General features: G+C 45.0%; 2 protein-coding genes across 3 annotated transcripts in view; one reads left to right on the forward strand and one right to left on the reverse strand.

Moving 5' to 3' along the window:
* The first annotated feature begins 3,462 nt into the window (after positions 1-3,462).
* GTF2E2 (general transcription factor IIE subunit 2) overlaps positions 3,463-18,488 on the forward strand; it is a 47,816-nt gene continuing 32,790 nt past the window's right edge. The window contains exons 1-2 of one of the 2 annotated variants that reach the window (XM_084835043.1): positions 3,463-3,599; positions 12,452-12,618. In XM_084835043.1, the coding sequence (XP_084691169.1) occupies positions 12,456-12,618 (163 nt within the window). In that variant the 5' untranslated portion in view covers positions 3,463-3,599; positions 12,452-12,455. Of the gene's footprint in view, positions 3,999-12,451; positions 12,619-18,488 lie in introns of both variants that reach the window. The other variant, XM_084835045.1, reaches the window with a different exon arrangement.
* On the reverse strand, positions 12,970-17,570 carry SMIM18 (small integral membrane protein 18). The gene has a single exon (XM_084835048.1). It carries the CDS (start codon positions 15,211-15,213, stop codon positions 14,920-14,922), a length of 294 nt encoding a protein of 97 aa, XP_084691174.1. The 5' UTR covers positions 15,214-17,570; the 3' UTR covers positions 12,970-14,919.

Consider the following 18,488-nt stretch of genomic DNA (forward strand, 5'->3'; position numbering starts at 1 on the left):
TTTTTAATACTTTTTATTCTATTTTTTAACTTTATAAATGAAATAAACAATACCAACAATCTAATCAATAACTACAATTTCCCAACAATACAGTATTCTTAAGTTGTTCAGTCGTTCAGTCGTGTCCGACTCTTTGTGACCCCATGGTCCATAGCACGCCAGGCCTTCCTGTCCTGCGTGCTCTCCCGGGGCGTGCTCAAGTCCATATTCATTGCATTGGTGATGCTATCTAGCCATCTCATCCTCTGCCGTCCCCTTCTCCTTTTGCCTTCAGTCTTTCCCAGCATCAGGGTCTTTTCCAGAGAGTTTTCTCTTCGCATTAGGTGGCCAAAATATTTCAGCTTCAGCTTCAGTATCTGTCCTTCCAATGAGCACTCAGGGTTGATTTCCTTTAGGACTGACTGATTTGACCTCCTTGCAGTCCAGGGGACTCGTAAGAGTCTTCTCCAGCACCACAGTTTGAAAGCATCAATTCTTCGGCGCTCAGCCTTCCTTATAGTCCAGCTCTCAAACACAGCAATAACGGAAAAAAAAGAGAAAACAGAAGAAGGAGAAGGAAGAGAAAAAAAACATGAAAAAAATATAAAGGATTATTTAAAGAAATTAAATTTAAACTCCATTACACAGAAACTTCAAATCCCATTCTGCTTAAAAATTATACCTATAACATTGGCAATATTACAATTCAGTACAGCATAAATAATCAACCTAACATTTCAATATCATATCATCAGTCTTACAATTCATTTCCAGTAACCATATATTGCCCTTCAGCTAACATATAGTAATAAAGCTTAACAATTTAACCAGCCAAAGATCTAACTAACCAGTAATAATGGTAATAATTAAAAAAGGAGATTTAAAAGGATACATAATAATAATAATAACAAATCACTAATACATTTAATTCTGGAGGTGAGGGACTTGACCTTGGGGGAGCTGGGGGTGGCGATGGCCGACAGGAAGCTCTGGCGTGGGCTGGTCCATGAAGTCACGAAGAGTCGGAAGCGACTGACCGAATAAACAACAACAATACATTTTATAATGTTATATAATAATAAAGCCTAAAATCAACCTCACATCACTAATATATTTTGTACTAGATATATAAATGAGTGTATACATTGTACAGTATATCATGAAGGATTTAAAGAGAGAGTCCAGGACCATTCTGATTAACCTCCCACCCATGGTCTCTCAAGCATCTACAAAGGCTCTCAATTGCCTAACTAAAACTTAAAGATTAACTGTATGAAAGGCTGCCAAACAGTGTAAATAAAGTTAAGTGAAGGTCAGTTTTGCTGAAATCAGAATAAACTTAGGTGAAAAGTTCCAGTACACCTTCAAGACCACTCATGGAGGTCTCAAATACAGGCAGTCAGAATTTCCTACCACACACACAAACTTATTTTAATAAAAGTCGCACACAAAAGCAGCAGGAGCGCAAGATGTCCCACTGTCTGAAGTGGGAAGATATGCACCACCACCCTGCTACAATAGCAGCTGAGAGATTGGGTGGCTGGCTACTCTGGAGAGGGACCCAGGCCCAAATGCTGCAATTGGCTGGGTCCTTCCTCAAAGCACGGCATTGTGATGTGGCCCTGGGGACTGCCTGTACAGAAGCCACCCATACAAGAAGTCTCCAGGGCCACCTCACAATGCCATGCTTTGAGGAAGGAATCCTCAAAGCACAATTGGGCCTGGGCACTCTCAGGAGAGGCCACCCACCCAATTTCTTATCCAGGGGACTCTCCCAGAGCAAGAGATCAAGGGGGTGGCTTGTCTGGAGAGGCTGCCCGCCCGATCTCTTGCTCTGGGAGAGTACCCTGAACAAGATCAGGCGGGCAGCCTCTCCAAAGTGGCTGCTCGCCCACCCGATCTCTTGTTCAGGGAACACTTCCAGAGCAAGAAATTGGGCAGGTAGGCTGGTGGGCAAACTCTTCAGAGAGCTCACCCACCCAATCTCTTGCTCTGAGCCCTCTCTCAAAGCAAGAGATCAGGCAGGCAGGCAGCATCTTTAGAGAAACCAGCCATCTGATCTGTTGCTTTGGGAGAGGGCTCAGAGCGAGGTGGAGGGGGGAAGGTGGCTGCTCCTGTAAGGAGCCCTGCTTACCACTCTCCTGTTGTAGCATTTGCTGTGCAGGTGAGCGGGATTGGTGTGGCAGCAGTGCCCACGGACCCTCTGTAGTGGGGGGCAGCAGTGGCATGAGATCCATAGTCCATCCCACTCTGTTGCTTGAGCCGGGGATTCACCCTGCCTCATGGGACGGCTGGCCCTGAACAGAAGGAAGGAGTCAACCACCAGTCCAGCACACTGCCATAGAAGAAAGAAATGTGCCAGCCTGCCCACCTATAACTCTAATTCTGAGTCCCTGGCTCAGCCAGGAGCTAGCAAAGAATTCAGCACCCTTGTTCCTCTGGTAGGCATCACTCATGATTGCCCAGCACTCGACCGCCCCCATAGGAAGGCGGGGTCATCTCCGATTCGCTGGCTCCGGCAGAGACCTAAACTCAGCAGCTTCTTTCTTTTGGGGGCAGTTCGAGGGCGTGAGAGCCCTCTGGGAAGCATTTTACGTGCATGCGTAGGCACAGTTCTCAAAGTGAAGCTGCTAGTCAGGAGTTCTTTCCTCGACTGGGCCGAAAACGAAAGGGGGGAATCATGTGGTCTATTAGTGGTTCGCAGCCCCCCGTTCCCCCCACTGCCACCCTCTGATTCCCGCCGATCCTATCCACAAGATGTCCACTAGCCCAGTGGCTTCAGAAAAGGATCAGACACAAGCCCCCTTCGTTCGTTAATCGCCAGTGGGCTGGTGTGTAAAAAGGACAGGCTGAGAACGAAGGCGGAACAAACACTGCTTGCATTAGTTTTTTTTTTTTTAATCCATGCACACAATACCTGTTCTCTGTAATGCGCCACATACATAAATGACACCAAAGTGTAATAATAAAACACACCATTGTACTTATGCGGGTATTTTTAGCTTCCCCTTGGGGCAAGGTGGACAGGATATGTAACTTTAGAGGCGCACGATGCCAGTGACCCTGGGGGAGCTGGGGGTGGCGACGGCCGACAGGGAGCTCTGGCGTGGGCTGGTCCATGAAGTCACGAAGAGTCGGAAGCCACGGACCGAATGAACAACACGATGCCAGTAGTCTGATGACCCTTCGTGGTAGGCTCTTTGTTTTTTACTGCGATGTAAGGCTCTCAAGTAGATGCAGATCGTCCGCCCGTCGGGTCCGTATTTCTACGCTACTGAGAGCATCCTTATAAGCGAGCGCCTTACAGCTAGCTGAGTCCTAACCAGTAGGCTTCCTCCGCTTATACCCCTGTTACAGGGAGGGAAGCGTTTCGCTCCGCCCATAGCAACCCGCTGGTCGACTCTTCTCCTCTGTTGCCGTAGTAACTGGAGCTGAACTTCCGGATTTGTAGTATGCGTAGCTGTGACGTAAAATTACGTCGACGAGCGACGGGAAGGATGGGAAGTGTGGTGGAAGCCCCGCTGTAGGAACCTGAGCCAATAGGGAAGCAGGAGCCTCAGGGCTCCGTTGATTCCCCCCACCCCTCTACCCCTCGTCGTTGGGGGAGCCTCGTGCGCGAGGTGAGTGATTTGGTGCGCGCGCAGGCGCGGCCCCGGGACGGGATTGGCGGGAGTCGGTGTCCTGAGGGGAGGGGAGGGGAGGGGAGGGGAGGGCGGCGGCATCATTGTCGCGCGGCACCTGCTGCTGCTGCTTGGCTGGATGGGGCACTCCGAAGCTCGGCCATCTCCGCAGAACTGGGCGGTCAACAGCCCTGCAAAACAGGCGCAGTCAACAGGGGAGCCTCTCTCCTCACGACCCACCTGAGGCGGAAGGGTTCCGGGCATGTCAACCAGGAAGCGCCAGTTTCGTGTTTTAAACACGGGCGGGGGCGTCTCTCCGCGGTAGGCGTTGGACTGAGAACTGTAGTTCCGTGAGGGGAGATCAGACGACGACTAAGGATCTCGTTTTAACTGAGAAAGGTCAGCAGCTTCACCAAACTACAGTTCCCAGGATTCTCTTGGGGGAAGCCCTCATAAGTTAAAATGGCATAGACCTGGTGTAATAATTGTTCCCCCTCCTCAGGGAACTCTCAGAAAGTGTACTTCTGTGATGAGACGTGGGGATCTCTAATGGAGAATTCTTAGCAGCCTCACCAAGCTACAATTCCCAGGATTCTTTGAGGGAGGCCGTGATAGATAAACCAATGATAGTTTTATACAAGTTTGTAGTCTAAATATAGGAACATAGGAAGCTGCTTTATACTGAGACAGACCATTGGTCCATCTAGCCCAGCACTGTTGACACTGACTGGCAGTGGCTCTCGAGGGTTTCAGGCAGGAGTCTTCCCTTGCCCTACCTGGAGAAGCCGGAGATTGAACCTGGGACCTTCTGCACGCAATCATGTGCTCTGTCACACTGAGCTGTGGCCTCTCCCAATATGCCCTTAGAGTTTTCAAAGATGTTCACAGATTCAGTAATCCTTACTACTACTGTATGTTCACCACCACTATTATGAAAGCCAGTGTGGTGTAGCGGTTAGTGTGTTGGACTGGGACTTGGGAGATCTAGGTTCTGGTCCCCACTCAGCCATGAAGCTTACTGGATTACTTGGGCCAGTCACTGACTCTCAGCCTTAGGGTTGTTATGAGGATAAAATGGAAAGGAGGAGGACAATGTAAGCTGCCTTGGGTTCTGTGCAAGAGGAAACAAAGGTGGGATATTTATTTACAACATTTGTATACCCCTCCACATCTATACAGATTGCGGGGTGGTGAACAACAAGAGATAAAAAGAATGAAACATGATGTTAAATTTTTTCTTTAAAAAACAGAGTGTCAATAAAACTGAGGCTGATCATTCAAGGAAAGCTTCCTGGAAAAGAGGTGTTTTCAGGAGGTGCCGAAAACAACATAGTGTTGGTGTCTGCCTGACCTCCAGAGGCAGGAGGTTCCAAAGAAAGGGAGCAACCACACTGAAGGCTCTTCTCCTGATGGATTCCAATTAGGCCACAGGTGGCTGGCCACTCCGCAGAGGCTGGAGGTTCCAAATGTTGCACTTTGATGGGTTCTTCATCAAAGTACGGCATTGTGAGGTGCCTCAGTGGCCTCTGATGACCTCAGTGACCAGGCAGGTTGGTAAGGGAAAAGGTGCTCTTGGGTAAACTGGTCCCAAGTTGTTTAGGGTTTTGTACACTAGTACCAAAACCTTAAACCTAGCCCGGTAACCAATAGGCAGTCAATGCAGTTCCCTCAGCAAAGGAGTTGCATGCTGAAAAGGGGCAACTCCCGATAACAGCCGAGCTGCTATGTTCTGCGCTAACTCCAGCTTCCTGAACAGCCTTAAGGGCAGCCCATGTATAGTGCATTGCAGTAATCCAGTCTTGTGGTTACTAGCACCTGTACCACCATGGCCAAGCTATCCCTGTCCAGTAGAGGCCATAGCTGGCGAACCAGCTGAAGCTGATAAAAGGCACTCCAAACTGCCATGGCCACTTGGGTCTCCATTGACAGTGATGGATGTAGGAAACCCCCAGACTACAAACCTGATCTTTCAGAGGGAGTGCAGCCCTGCTCAGAACAGGCAATGAGCCTATCTCCTGGGCCCAGGAATCACTCATCCACAGGAATTCTGTCTTGCCAGGATTCAGTTTATTGGCCCTCATCTAGCCCATTAATGCATCTAGGCACTGATCCAGGATTTGCACAGCCTCAGCTGATTCAGATGTCACAGGAAGATAAAGGTGTTTGTCATCATCATACTGATGGCACTTGGCTCCAAGTCCCCTAATGACTGCTCCCAGTGGCTTCATATAGATGCTAAAGAACACTGGGGACAGGATGGTACCCTGTGGAACCTTTTAGCTCAATTGCCAACGGGCCAAGGAATAGTCACCCAATGTTACTGTCTGAAATTGACTCCACAAGGAACACCAGAACCACTATAACACAGTGCCTCCAGTGCCCATGCCATGGAGTTGATCCAGGAGGATACCATGGTCGGTGGTATCAAAAGCTGATGAGAGATCTAGTGGAATTAGCAGGGTTGCGCTCCCGCTGTCCCTCCCTTGATAAAGGTCATTCATCAGAGCACCTACGGCTGATTCAGTCTCATAACCAGGTCGAAATCCAGACTGGAATGGGTCTAGATAATCTGTATCGTCTAAGAGTCCCTGCAGTTGTTCTGCCATGACCCTATCCAGTACCTTCCCTAAGAACAGGGTATTTGCAACTGCATGGTAGTTATATAAAAAACATTGGTCCAGACTGGGCTTCTTTAGGAGCAGTTGCAGTACTGCCTCCTTAAGGACAGCAGGAACCACCCCTTCCTGTAGAATAGCCTTCACAACATCCTGGACCCATGCAGTCATACCCTCTTGGGATATAAATGTATTATGACATAATAAATTATCTCATATTCCTAAGCTTGACAGAATACTAACTTGTAAGGCCACTCCATTAACTGTAGAGATAACTGCTCTGTATGCAAATTTTCCAGTATGTTTCATTCACTCACCATACCTAACTTCCCTGTGAGTTCTACTGTATTTCCCTATGTAACGAGAAATACTGATCATACTGTTATTTTACCTGACAACTCATCCTGGGATGAAATGGAAAGTGAGTCCATGTTGCTGAGTTTTAACTCTTCCATTTTAAATTTTCCTTTTGAATGTTAAAAAAAAGCAGAGCTTAAAATAAGCTCAGAGGTTGTTATCCTTGAACAAGTGACTTTGGGCAGCTCCTTGTCTTGAAATGTACCTTGAAGTGAATACAGTTTATAGGTTTGGGAGCACAAATGTAGCTGTTGTTTTAAAAAGTGGTACCCTGGTGATAGGCAAAACTGATGTATTGTAGTAGCTAAGCATGTGCTCCAGGAAGTCCCAATTGGCAAATCTTTTTTTCAACTTATGTTTTATTATAAATTTGAAAAAAAAGAAAGGAAAGCAAAAGATTTGATCAGTTGCCAAATCTTGCTGTGAACTCAAGATGCTCTCACACCTGCAAGACAGAGATAATGTTGACCTATTTTGCAGCATTGTTTTAAGGCAGCCTCCCCCAACCTGGTGCCCCTCAGATGGCCATGCTGGCCGGGGATTATGGGAGTTGTAGTCCAACATATTGGGAGGGTGCAGGGTTAAGGGATGCTGTTGCAAGGAGTACTGAGATATTGGTTCACGCTTAATGGTAAACTATGGTTTAACATTGTGTGCACAAGCTCACTCTTCCTGTGGTGTGATTGTGAGGAGGAGATCAGAAAGTTTTGCCTCTGTTATCAAGTAACTGTGGTTACTCATAATGTCTGAACCAAGAATTGTGGTTAGTGTTACATATGATTTAGAGAAACAAGCCAAGATCTTTTTCCACAGTTTGAAGTTGGCTTGTTGCCATAGTTAACACTAAACACGTGTTGTCTGAGTTTGATCATAGCAAGTAATTGTAGTTAGTTGAGAATAAAAGTGACAGCTTGATCTCGTCACATCTGTGCCAGAGGAGGAGAGGGGAGTGTGCAAGCCCAATGCTCATCCATGCCCATTCCTGCTGTCAGGATTGATTCTGAGCATGTGGAGATGGCTAGCAGCTCAGACTCCGAATGGGAACAGCCAGAACTGGGGGAGGCTCCCTCCCTAGTGAGCTCAGATATGGATAGGTGTTCTTCTCAGGACCTTGGCACACAGATGGCTCAACCTGAAGCCCCCCCCCATTTTCCTCCTCCTTGAGAACTAAGGTCTCTGGGGAGGAGGAGAGTACGGGGTGTAACGTGAAGGATGCTAGAGCCCGGCGCAGAGCAAAGCGGGAAAAGTTAGAGGCGGAGCTCAGATGTTCCACCCGAGTGGCTGTGCATGAAAGCCTACGTAGGAGGGCACAACTGTAAGGGAGGGGCATCCCCCTCAAGTTATTCTGGCCGGCCGGCAAGTTCTTCTTTCAAACTGCTGGCAGTGGCTCTAATTCCCACTTGGCTCCTGTATTGATATTTGTAATTGTGTGGAGTAGCTGTTTTCCTTTATAGCCTGAGAGTCTCCGAGGATTTGCATTTGTAAAGAACCTGGTCATTAACTAATAAAATAGTGAGCGGAAGCCTCGTATCCCCTTCATGGATCACTGCCTTGTTGTGGCGAAGGGGCTTGCGTAACTCAGTGAAGCCAGAAGCTATGCCGTGCAGGGCCACCCAAGATGGACAGGAGAGTTCTGACAAAATGTGGTCCACTGGAGAAGGAAATGGCAACCCACTCCAGTATTCTTGCCAAGAAAACCCCATGAAACGTATCATAAGGCTAAAAGATATGACACCGGAAGATGAGCCCCTCAGGTCGGAAGGTGTCCAATATACTACTGGGGAAGAGCAGAGGGTATTTCCAAGTAGCGCCAGAAAGAGTGAAGCAGCTGGGCCAAAACCGAAAGGACACTCAGCTGTGGATGTGTCTGGTGGTGAAAAGAAAGTCCAATGCTGTAAAGAATAATATTGTTTAGGAACCTGGAATGTAAGATCAATGAATCAAGGTAAGCTGGAGGTGGTCCAACATGAGATGGCAAGACTGGACATCGACATCTTGGGAATCAGCAAACTAAAATGGGCAGGCATGGGTGAATTTAATTCAGGTGACCATCATATCTACTACTGTGGACAGGAATCCCTTAGAAGAAATGGAGTAGCACTTATAGTCAATAAAAGGGTGGGAAAAGCAGTACTGGGGTACAATCTCAAAAACAACAGAATGATCTCAGTACGAATCCAAGGCAAACCATTCAACATCACAGTAATTCAAGTCTGTGCCCCAACCACTGATGCCGAAGAAGCTGAGGTTGATGGGTTCTATGAAGACCTACAACACCTTCTAGAGCTCACACCAAAAAAAGATGTCCTCTTCATCATAGGGGATTGGAATGCTAAAGCAGGAAGTCAAGAAATCACCGGGATGACAGGCAGGCATGGCCTTGGTGTACAAAATGAAGCAGGACAAAGGCTAATAGAGTTTTGCCAAGAGAACATGCTGATCATAGCAAACACTCTTTTCCAACAACACAAGAGGCGACTCTACACATGGACATCACCAGATGGTCAGTATCGAAATCAGATTGATTATGTACCTTGCAGCCAAAGATGGAGAAGCTCTATACAGTCAGTCAAAACAAGACCTGGAGCTGACTGTGGCTCAGATCATGAGCTTCTTGTTGCAAAATTTCAGCTTAAATTGAAGAACGTAGGGAAAACCACTAAACCATTCAGGTATGACCTAATTCATATCCCTTATGAATACCCAGTGGAGGTGATGAATAGATTTAAGGGATTAGACCTGATAGACAGAGTGCCTGAGGAACTATGGACGGAGGTCCGTAACATTGTTCAGGAGGCAGCAACTCAATCCATCCCAAAGAAAAAGAAATGCAAGAAAGCAAAGTGGCTGTCTGAGGAGGCGTTACAAGTAGCTGAGGAAAGAAGGAAAGCGAAAAGCAAGGGAGAAAGGGGAAGATATACCCAACTGAATGGAGATTTCCAGAGAATAGCAAGGAGAGACAAGAAGGCCTTCTTAAATGAACAATGCAAAGAAATCGAGGAAAACAATAGAATGGGAAAGACTAGAGATCTCTTCAAGAAAATTGGAGATCTCAAGGGAACGTTTTGTGCAAAGACGGGCATGATAAAGGACAAAGAAGGCAGGGACCTAACAGAAGCAGATGAGATTAAGACGAGGTGGCAAGAATGCACAGAAGAACCATACAGGAAAGATCTGCGGTCACTGAACTTGAGCTGGACATCCTCGAGAGTGAAGTCAAGTGGGCCTTAGGAAGCATTCCTAACAACAAAGGTAGCGGAGATGACAGTATTCCAGCTGAGCTCTTTAAAATCGTAAAAGATGATGCCGTTAAAGTGCTGCACTCAATATGCCAACAAATTTGGAACACTCAACAGTGGCCGCAAGACTGGAAAAGGTCAGTTTACATTCCAATTCCAAAGAAGGGCAACGCCAAAGAGTGTTCAAACTACCGCACAATTGCGCTCATTTCACAGGCCAGCAAGGTGATGCTCAAAATCCTACAAGCTAGGCTTCAGCAGTATGTGAACTGAGAACTACCGGAAGTACAAGCTGGGTTTCGAAGAGGCCAGGGAACTAGAGATAAAATTGCCAACATTTGCTGGATCATGGAGAAAGCAAGAGAATTCCAGAAAAACGTCTATTTCTGCTTCATTGAATACGCTAAAGCCTTTGTTTGTGTGGATCACAACAAACTTTGGCAAATTCTGAAAGAGATGGGAGTACCAGACCACCTTACCTGTCTCCTGAGAAACCTGTACAAGGGTAAGAAGCAACAGTAAGAACCAGACATGGAACAACCGATTGGTTCAAAATTGGGAAAGGAGTACTACAAGGCTGCATATTGTCGCCCTGCTTATTTAATTTATATGCAGAGTACATCATGAGAAATGCCGGGTTGGATGAATCACAGGTCGGAATTAAGATTGCCAGGAGAATTATCAACAACCTCAGATACGCAGACGATACCACCCTAATGGCAGGAAGCGAAGAGGATCTAAAGAGCCTCTTGTTGAGGGTGACAGTGGAGAGTGCGAAAGCTGGTTTGAAACTCCACATTAAAAAAACGAAGATCATGGCATCTGGCCCTATCACTTCCTGGCATATAGAAGGGGAAGAAATGGCAGCAGTGACAGATTTTATTTTCTTGGGCTCCAAGATCACCACAGATGGTGACTGTAGCCATGAAATTAAAAGACGCTTGCTCCTTGGGAGGAAAGCTATGGCAAACTTAGACAGCATAGTAAGAAGCAGAGACATCACCTTGCTGACAAAGGTCCGCATAATCAAAGCTATGGTTTTCCCAGTAGCAACGTATGGCTGTGAGAGCTGGACTATAAGGAAGGCTGAGCGCCGAAGAATTGATGCTTTCGAACTGTGGTGCTGGAGAAGACTCTTACGAGTCCCCTGGACTGCAAGGAGGTCAAATCAGTCCATCCTAAAGGAAATCAACCCTGAGTGCTCCTTGGAAGGACAGATACTGAAGCTGAAGCTCAAATATTTTGGCCACCTAATGCGAAGAGAAAACTCCTTGGAAAAGACCTTGATGCTGGGAAGGATTGAAGGCAAAAGGAGAGGGGGACGGCAGAGGATGAGATGGCTAGATAGCATCACCGATGCAATGAATATGGACTTGAGCACACTCTGGGAGAGAGCAGAGGACAGGAAGGCCTGGCATGCTATGGTCCATGGGGTCACGAAGAGTCGGACACGACTTAACAACTGAACAACAACAACAATCCTGGAGTGTGTGATTGCGAAGGGAGAGGACCAAGGGGCCTGACAGGAGCGTTAACTACAGTTTAGTACAGCCTTTCCCAAGCTGATGCTTCTCCAGATTGTTTCAATTACAACTCCCAGCATTCCTGACCATTGGCCAAGCTGCCTGGAACTGATGGGTGTTGAAGTCCTAAACATCTGTAGGTCACCAGGCTGGGGAAGGCTGGTTTGACATATCAGTTTTTCTTTGAAATGAGCTTCAGATTCTTCTGCCTAGCTCCTTTTATAATAGAATGCTTTTCCTGATCCCCATAGTTCCTTGTCTGGTTCCTAAGAGTGTCATAACTTAATTGTTTTGCTGGTGGCTTTAGGAGCGACTATAGCAGCAAGTAGACAATACTCTTATGTTTTTGCTTCTAAACTTTCCCCCTTCTTAGAAACCCCTTCACCATTCTCCAAATTATAATGGGAGATGTTCTAGAGGCTGTGCTTAGTTGAAGCTTTAAGACATGCACACTTTAATCAGCTGGTATAACTTAAAGTAGTTCATTCGTAGAAATAACATCCTGTGCTGAAACTTTTTTCTGTCTAAATATGCATAGGATTGCACCCTAAGAGTGAATGTTTTATCTTAGGAAAGTAAAACTTAAAGTGATGTTAGGATCCTTTAGTAGTAGTTTTTAGGCCTTCTCTCTCAGTTGTATCAGCAGAAAATTATGCTCTTTTTTGTTTATATTTGCTAAAAAATAGAAAAAGAGGGAAAGTCCTAATTTCATAGAAGCTGTTCTCCTGCTATGTGACTGCAACATCCTGTAATATGAGTTCCAAGTGTAGCTGTTAGTATGATGAAAATATATTTTGAATTTTGTTTTGGTAGCTAGACTTTCAAAGGCTTGAGATTTATCCCATTATGTTCTGTGGGTCTCCCCAGTCCATCCCTCTCTGATCAAGGAAAAGAATGCTGGACATCTGATAATAAATCTGTGCAGTTCTAGTTAAAGAATTCCGGGAGTTCCCCAAGGAATTACACCCAATAGCTCTCTTATAAATACAGCCCTGGTGTTGATCTGTAGTTCAGAAATGAAGGAAACTATTCTTGACCAGAGCATCTTCAAAGTTATAATGTTAAATTAAGCAGTATTCTGGCCTGTTAATGTGTGTCTCTCACATTTTTTATGTCAGAATTATGGATCCAAACTTGCTACGAGAACGAGAACTTTTCAAGAAACGAGCACTCTGTACTCCTGCTGTAGAAAAACGTCCGGCACCCTCTTCTGATTCCTCATCTTCTAAAAAGAAGAAAGCAAAAGTAGAGCAGGGTGGATCATCCAGTTCAAAACAAAATGCAGGTTCGTAGAGGAAAACCAAAATTGATTTTTTAAGAGTGTTCATCCATTTTTCCCTTATGTCTAAACTTTCCAGAGAACAGCCTTCAGTTAGCTTCCCATGTGGCTTCATAGGGACCTTCTATGTTTCCACCAGTGGAGTAAATAGCAGCTCCAGCAATGAAAGGAGGGGCAATTCAGATCAATTGGCACGAGGGGAAGGACACTATCCTTTTTTCAGCACAACTTCCCTGATCCAGTCTAAGTGCCCTGTGGCTGCTTTTAATTAAAAATAGAAATGGCAGAGGATTCGGTGATGGATCTCCTATGTTTGGCCTTATGAATGTCATCCTAAAATTATTTTTTCTTGAATCTTAGCTTTCTTGAGGTGATATTGGTGGGATGTTCATTTCTTCAAAAATAATACTCAGGAATTGAATGTTGATAACCAAAATTAAGCTGAGGTGCTATTTCTCTGTGTTCTGGTGCTACAGTTGCAGGCAATCTGCTGCAGGAGTAAGCTAACATTTTCTTAACCTTTCATGCAGCATACCTGTAGTAATGAAGTGGTTCTGGTTCTCTTCATAGCGGCTGGTCTTATATAGGTATTTGTGAATATGGTGAATATCATAAGGCATTCCTCTGTTGGCATAATTACTTACTGGTCCTGCCTCTCTGACTCTGCAGCGAAAGTTCGAGTCATATGGATTAGACTACTGTGCACTTCTACTCTTAGAAGAAAAAGTATATTTAGTAAGAAGCCAATATCATATTTATGGGTTTTTATGGTATTATGTCAAATCACACCTGGAATGAGCGCCCAAGACACTCCTCTCCACTTCTTTTGGGACCCACTGACTTGTCCTGAGGTTTTTATTTTGGGGGTGGGGATTTTTTTGTAGTTGATGGTAGGAGCTCGTGCAAGGAAGAAAGGAACGGTGAAACCAGGAGTCCTGCTGGGTGCTCACAATTGCACAAAGGAATAGAGTAACACTTATGTAATAGAGTTGTTGTTTAGCATCAACATCCAATCAGTTCCTCTTGCATAATTCCCCTTCCTTCCCCCACCCCCCTATTTTCTTCAAGCCAGTGATCATATATTTTCAGGGCGGGAAGTATGAGAGGCAATGTGAGTGCTGCAGCCCAGCCAAACAGTTTTAACTGTGCACTGCCTGTGTAGTGTTGAGGTGTGATTTGGATTTTCTGGGGTTTGGCTTTGATTAGGAGAAGACTGCTGTCCCAGTTGGAGCTAAATGTTTCATGGGACTGCTGCCAAAAATTGCATGTTCTGACATCACCACTGCTCACAGGGTAAATGGGTGTTGGCAATGGGGAAACACATAGTATGACAGTGTCAGGCCATCAAATTATACTGGATATCGTAGATTTGGGGGTGAGGATGGGGGCTCAACACAGGATTGCTATTTTAGGTGGCAGACCAAGTTGCTTATAATGTTTAGTCTCATCAAGAGTAGGGACAGGAAACAGGGTTGCTTTCAAATTAGCAGAAGTTATTTCTTGTCTGTTTTAGATATGAAAAAGAGAAATGTTCAACTGGTAATCAAAGGATATATTGCTGGGTTTCTCCTGTTCCTTAACTGAGCTGACGTCTGAACCCTGCACCTACATAGTGGTGCAGATTTTTAAAATACAATTGTGAGAAACACTAAAAACCCAGAGGCTGCCCAGACTCTGAGATAACATGCATGAAGAGCTTGAAACTTGCTGTGCAAATAATAGTAATCCTTATCATTTACATATCTGATTTCTTCAGGTATCTGTACTTATTCTAAAAATGTTCTGTGTTGATGATATAGTTTTCTTAATTGGATGTATTAGACTGTCAAACTACTATAATGACAAATATTTTTAATATATATTATTCAGATCTGTCTTCTTGCTATAGATACATTTGTATTCCCTCTGCTGTCTTAATATGTTTGTATTGTTTTCATATTCTGTGTTTTAATTTATTGGCTGCCTGGGAGTAGAAATACTGAAGGATGCAGTATAATTTTTAATAAATAAAACAATAGGTAAATTGGTCAGATGAACAAGTTTACTCAAATCATCAATTCTAGTCAACAGGAGTTCATTGTAAAACAAAACAAAAATACCCATTTTCACATAACACTGCAGCTCATCACCCATTAATAAGCGTTTTATGAACTGTTCAAGTTTCTATTCACCAGTGAACAAAAAACAGTGCTAGTAATAATATTTAAGGCTAAGCAGGATCTGACTTGCTTGGTCCTAAGATGCAAGAGGCTTCATTATAGTGTTGAACATCTGTTTTGATACAGGTGCTAAGTGATCAGTCCACCACTACACCACTTCTGTTTCACGTTTTCTGAAGCTGTCCATCATAGATCTAACAGGATTTGGTTCATTCTCTAAGTCTTTCATGGTTTTATTTTTCGTGCAGCAACAGCAGTCAAGCAGCTCATATAAGAAAGCTAGCACTACTAAACATATTACAGTAAATATAAATATGACCAGAATGACAAAGCAGGCAGTGTTCCAATTGTCATGGAAAGGGTAAATTTTCTGCACTTGAAAACCAAGGTACTGGTAGAGGGATGTTGTTTCATTCCAGCGACTAATGTTGAAGGTTGCCATATTTTGAGATTCCTCTGGGTTCTGTGTCTGCGGTAGCTCTGTATGTTGAAATACATAAATAGAAAAATATAATTGGAAATTTTCCTTTGTTTTGAGAATTTCCTGATTTTCTTTTAACAAAAAAAAAAATTGAAATATTTTTAGTGGGCTGATTGTCAGTGGGTGCTTCTTGTTATAAGGAGTGTTATACAGTGGTGTTGAGCTGTGGCTGCATTATCTATACTTCCAGTTTTATTTCTAATAAAGCAAAGTTTTGGACCATAGCTTTTACTTTGGTGTGTTTATTCTTACTGTATTGCAAGTATGTACTGTCATTTGTAGGGTTGGGCAATTGAGTGGTCAGATAATGGCCATGTATTTTTAAAGCATTATCTTTATTAGAACAAAAGATCATCAACAGGTTTGGTGCTTATGCTAATTGCAAAAACAAGTTCATTACTGTGAAACAATGAAATTAACTTTTAAAAAATTGTAAGGAATTCATATAACTTCCTAAAATGCTAGGTAAGGTTTCTATAAATGTGAACAATTCACTGTGCAGTTTTCTCTTTGGATTTTATCGCGGAACATTATAGTCAGCCTACAGCAGCGATGCACAACCCACAGACTGCTTGCGGTCCCCAGATGTGGGTTGTGTGGCCCACATGCTCCCCTGGCTGCCGTTGAATTCCCCTGCCACCCATGCAATGATCAGCATCACTGCTTTCATGCCTCCAGTCAAGGTCACTGGGAGGTGAGGAGACTGCAGCCTCCTCCTCCCCCTGGTGACACTGAAGCAGCTGGCATTGCTACTTCTACAGCGCTAATGGTGGCATGAGAGCAGCGAGTCAGGGTTACTGGGAGGGAAAGAAGGCTGCAGCCTCCTCCTCCCCACAGTAACACCAAAACAGCCATTTTAATAATGGCAGTTAAGCAGCTATCAGGTTGGATCACTTCCAGGTGTTCCTGACCATTTTCTTGAGGGCCCTGTCTTACATAAAAACACAGAGATTCTGCAGCATGCTGTCTGCAGACTGAGTGGACATCTTCACAGCCCATGGTTACTCCAGAAGGTTGTGATTAGCAACCTTCTGGGCATGTAGATACCTCTTGGCCAACGGAGTCTACAGCATTGCCTGAAATGTTCTAGCAGACACTTCTCTTGGTGTGCAGCAGGCTCCCTGCCCCTCCTGATTTTTATTATTCCATAAGCGTGTGTGTGTGTTTTATGGGGAGGCTGGCATGCTCCCCATAAAGGGCTGCCCTTCAACACCATCTCTACTGGGGTTTGAAAGAGTGAGTTTGAGTTTTGGAGCTCAGAACCCCAGCAGTGCCTTGTGCTTAGGTTCTTGGACAAATTGCTTTTCTTTTAGTCTCACCATTTTGCCTTCTGGGAAATAAGTGTTTTGTGATCAGCCATGCCCATCATAGTAGGCCACAGGGTTCCATCCTCTCCCCGATGCTATTTAACATCTATGTGAAGCCACTGGGGGCTATCATCAGGAGGTTTGGGGTGCAGTGTCATCAATATGCGGATGATACGCAGCTCTACCTCTCGTTCAGATCTTCACCAAGGTTGGCCGTAGAGTCCCTGTCCAAATGTCTGGAGATGGTGAGTGGCTGGATGGGGAGGAATAAGCTGAGGCTGAACCCTGACAAGACCGAGGTACTTTTGGTGGGAGACAAGAGGAGGCTGGGGGATGTTGACCTGGTGTTGAATGGGGTACGGCTACCCTTGAAAGACCAGGTCCACAGCCTGGGGGTCATTTTGGTGTCCCAGCTGTCCATGGAGGCTCAGGTGTCAGCTGTGAGCCGGACAGCGCTGTATCAACTCCATCTGATACGGCGGCTGTGCCCCTTCCTTCCCGACCATCTGCTCCCATCGGTAGTACATGCCCTGGTCTCCTCTCGTTTAGACTACTGTAATGCGCTCTACGTGGGGTTACCCTTGAAGATGGTTCAGAAGCTGCAGCTGGTACAGAACGCGGCGGCTTGCCTGATTAAAGGCAGCCGCCGGCGAGATCACATCACTCCAGTGCTGAAGGAGTTGCACTGGTTACCAGTTGTTTTCCGGGCCAAATTCAAGGTGTTGGTTTTGACCTTTAAAACCCTATATGGTTCTGGCCCAGCCTATCTTAAGGAGCGCCTCCAGCAACACCAGACAGGCCGCTTAACAAGATCAGCCTCAGATGGCCTTCTCTCTGTCCCATCAGCCAGGACAGCTAGACTGGTGGGGACGAGGGAGAGGGCCTTCTCTGTGGTGGCCCCCACTCTGTGGAACTCCCTCCCTAGGGAACTCCGTCATGCCCCCTCTTTAATGAGCTTCCATCGTGCATTAAAAACGTGGTTGTTCAGGCAGGCATTTGGGGTGGGTTAGGGTATTTAAAAAAAAAAAAATATGGTAAAATTTTATTGTTTTAAATTGTTTTATGGTGGGTTGTACATCTCCCAGAGTGGCTGGGTGACCAGTCAGATGGGCGATTAATAAATTTAATAAATAATAATAATAATAAAAGTAGCCATGTTATGAATGAGCATGGCAGCCATTTTGTGAGAGTACCCATGATACTCTCAAAATTCCAAACGTGCCCACCAACCCCAAAAGATTGGGGACCCCTGCCCTACACAGACAGCATGCTAGGGGATACAAACCCTTCTGATTTTGCCTTGCCACATTTGTTTGAAAGCAGGACCCCTCCACTGGTACACAGAGGACCCCCACCTGTGCATGGAAAATATAAACATATAAAAACCTAATGAGTTGTATTTAATAGAGGCTCCTGGAAAGAATTGCCATTATCTTAAATGGCAATTTGACCAGTTTAATTTTTAAGCAGGACCTACATTGTGCTTTAACATTTCAAACTGGGGTAGAAGAGGAAGCAAAAAGACCCACAAGACTGGTATTGTACTGTTAAGTATCTGTTATTTGGACTGGTATTGTACTCTGGTCCTGTCAAATAGCACGAGATACAGCAAAGGAGCAGAATACCCTCTTACCCACAAAGTCCTTCTCAGTTTGTGCCTGTGCTGTTTGGTGGCAGTGGCAGAGCTTGAGCCATGTTCTGAAGGATCTCATTTAGCCACAGGATTTGATAAATTTGCTGTAAATCTTTCAGGCCATGAATAGGTAGTAAAATTGACACACGGTTGCACACATTCCAGATGTATTTTGCATTTTACTACTGTTAATAGAGTCAACATCAAGTACTGAAATGGGTCAAGATGTTGAGATGCAGGTTTTTGTGGTGGGGGGTATAGAAAATTATTAGCAAAATGCATGGCCTAAATTATTA

The sequence above is a fragment of the Heloderma suspectum genome, chromosome 2, assembly GCF_057233095.1.
Source record: "Heloderma suspectum isolate Gila_16-S chromosome 2, 16-S_ref, whole genome shotgun sequence".
Taxonomy (NCBI): Eukaryota; Metazoa; Chordata; class Lepidosauria; order Squamata; family Helodermatidae; genus Heloderma; species Heloderma suspectum.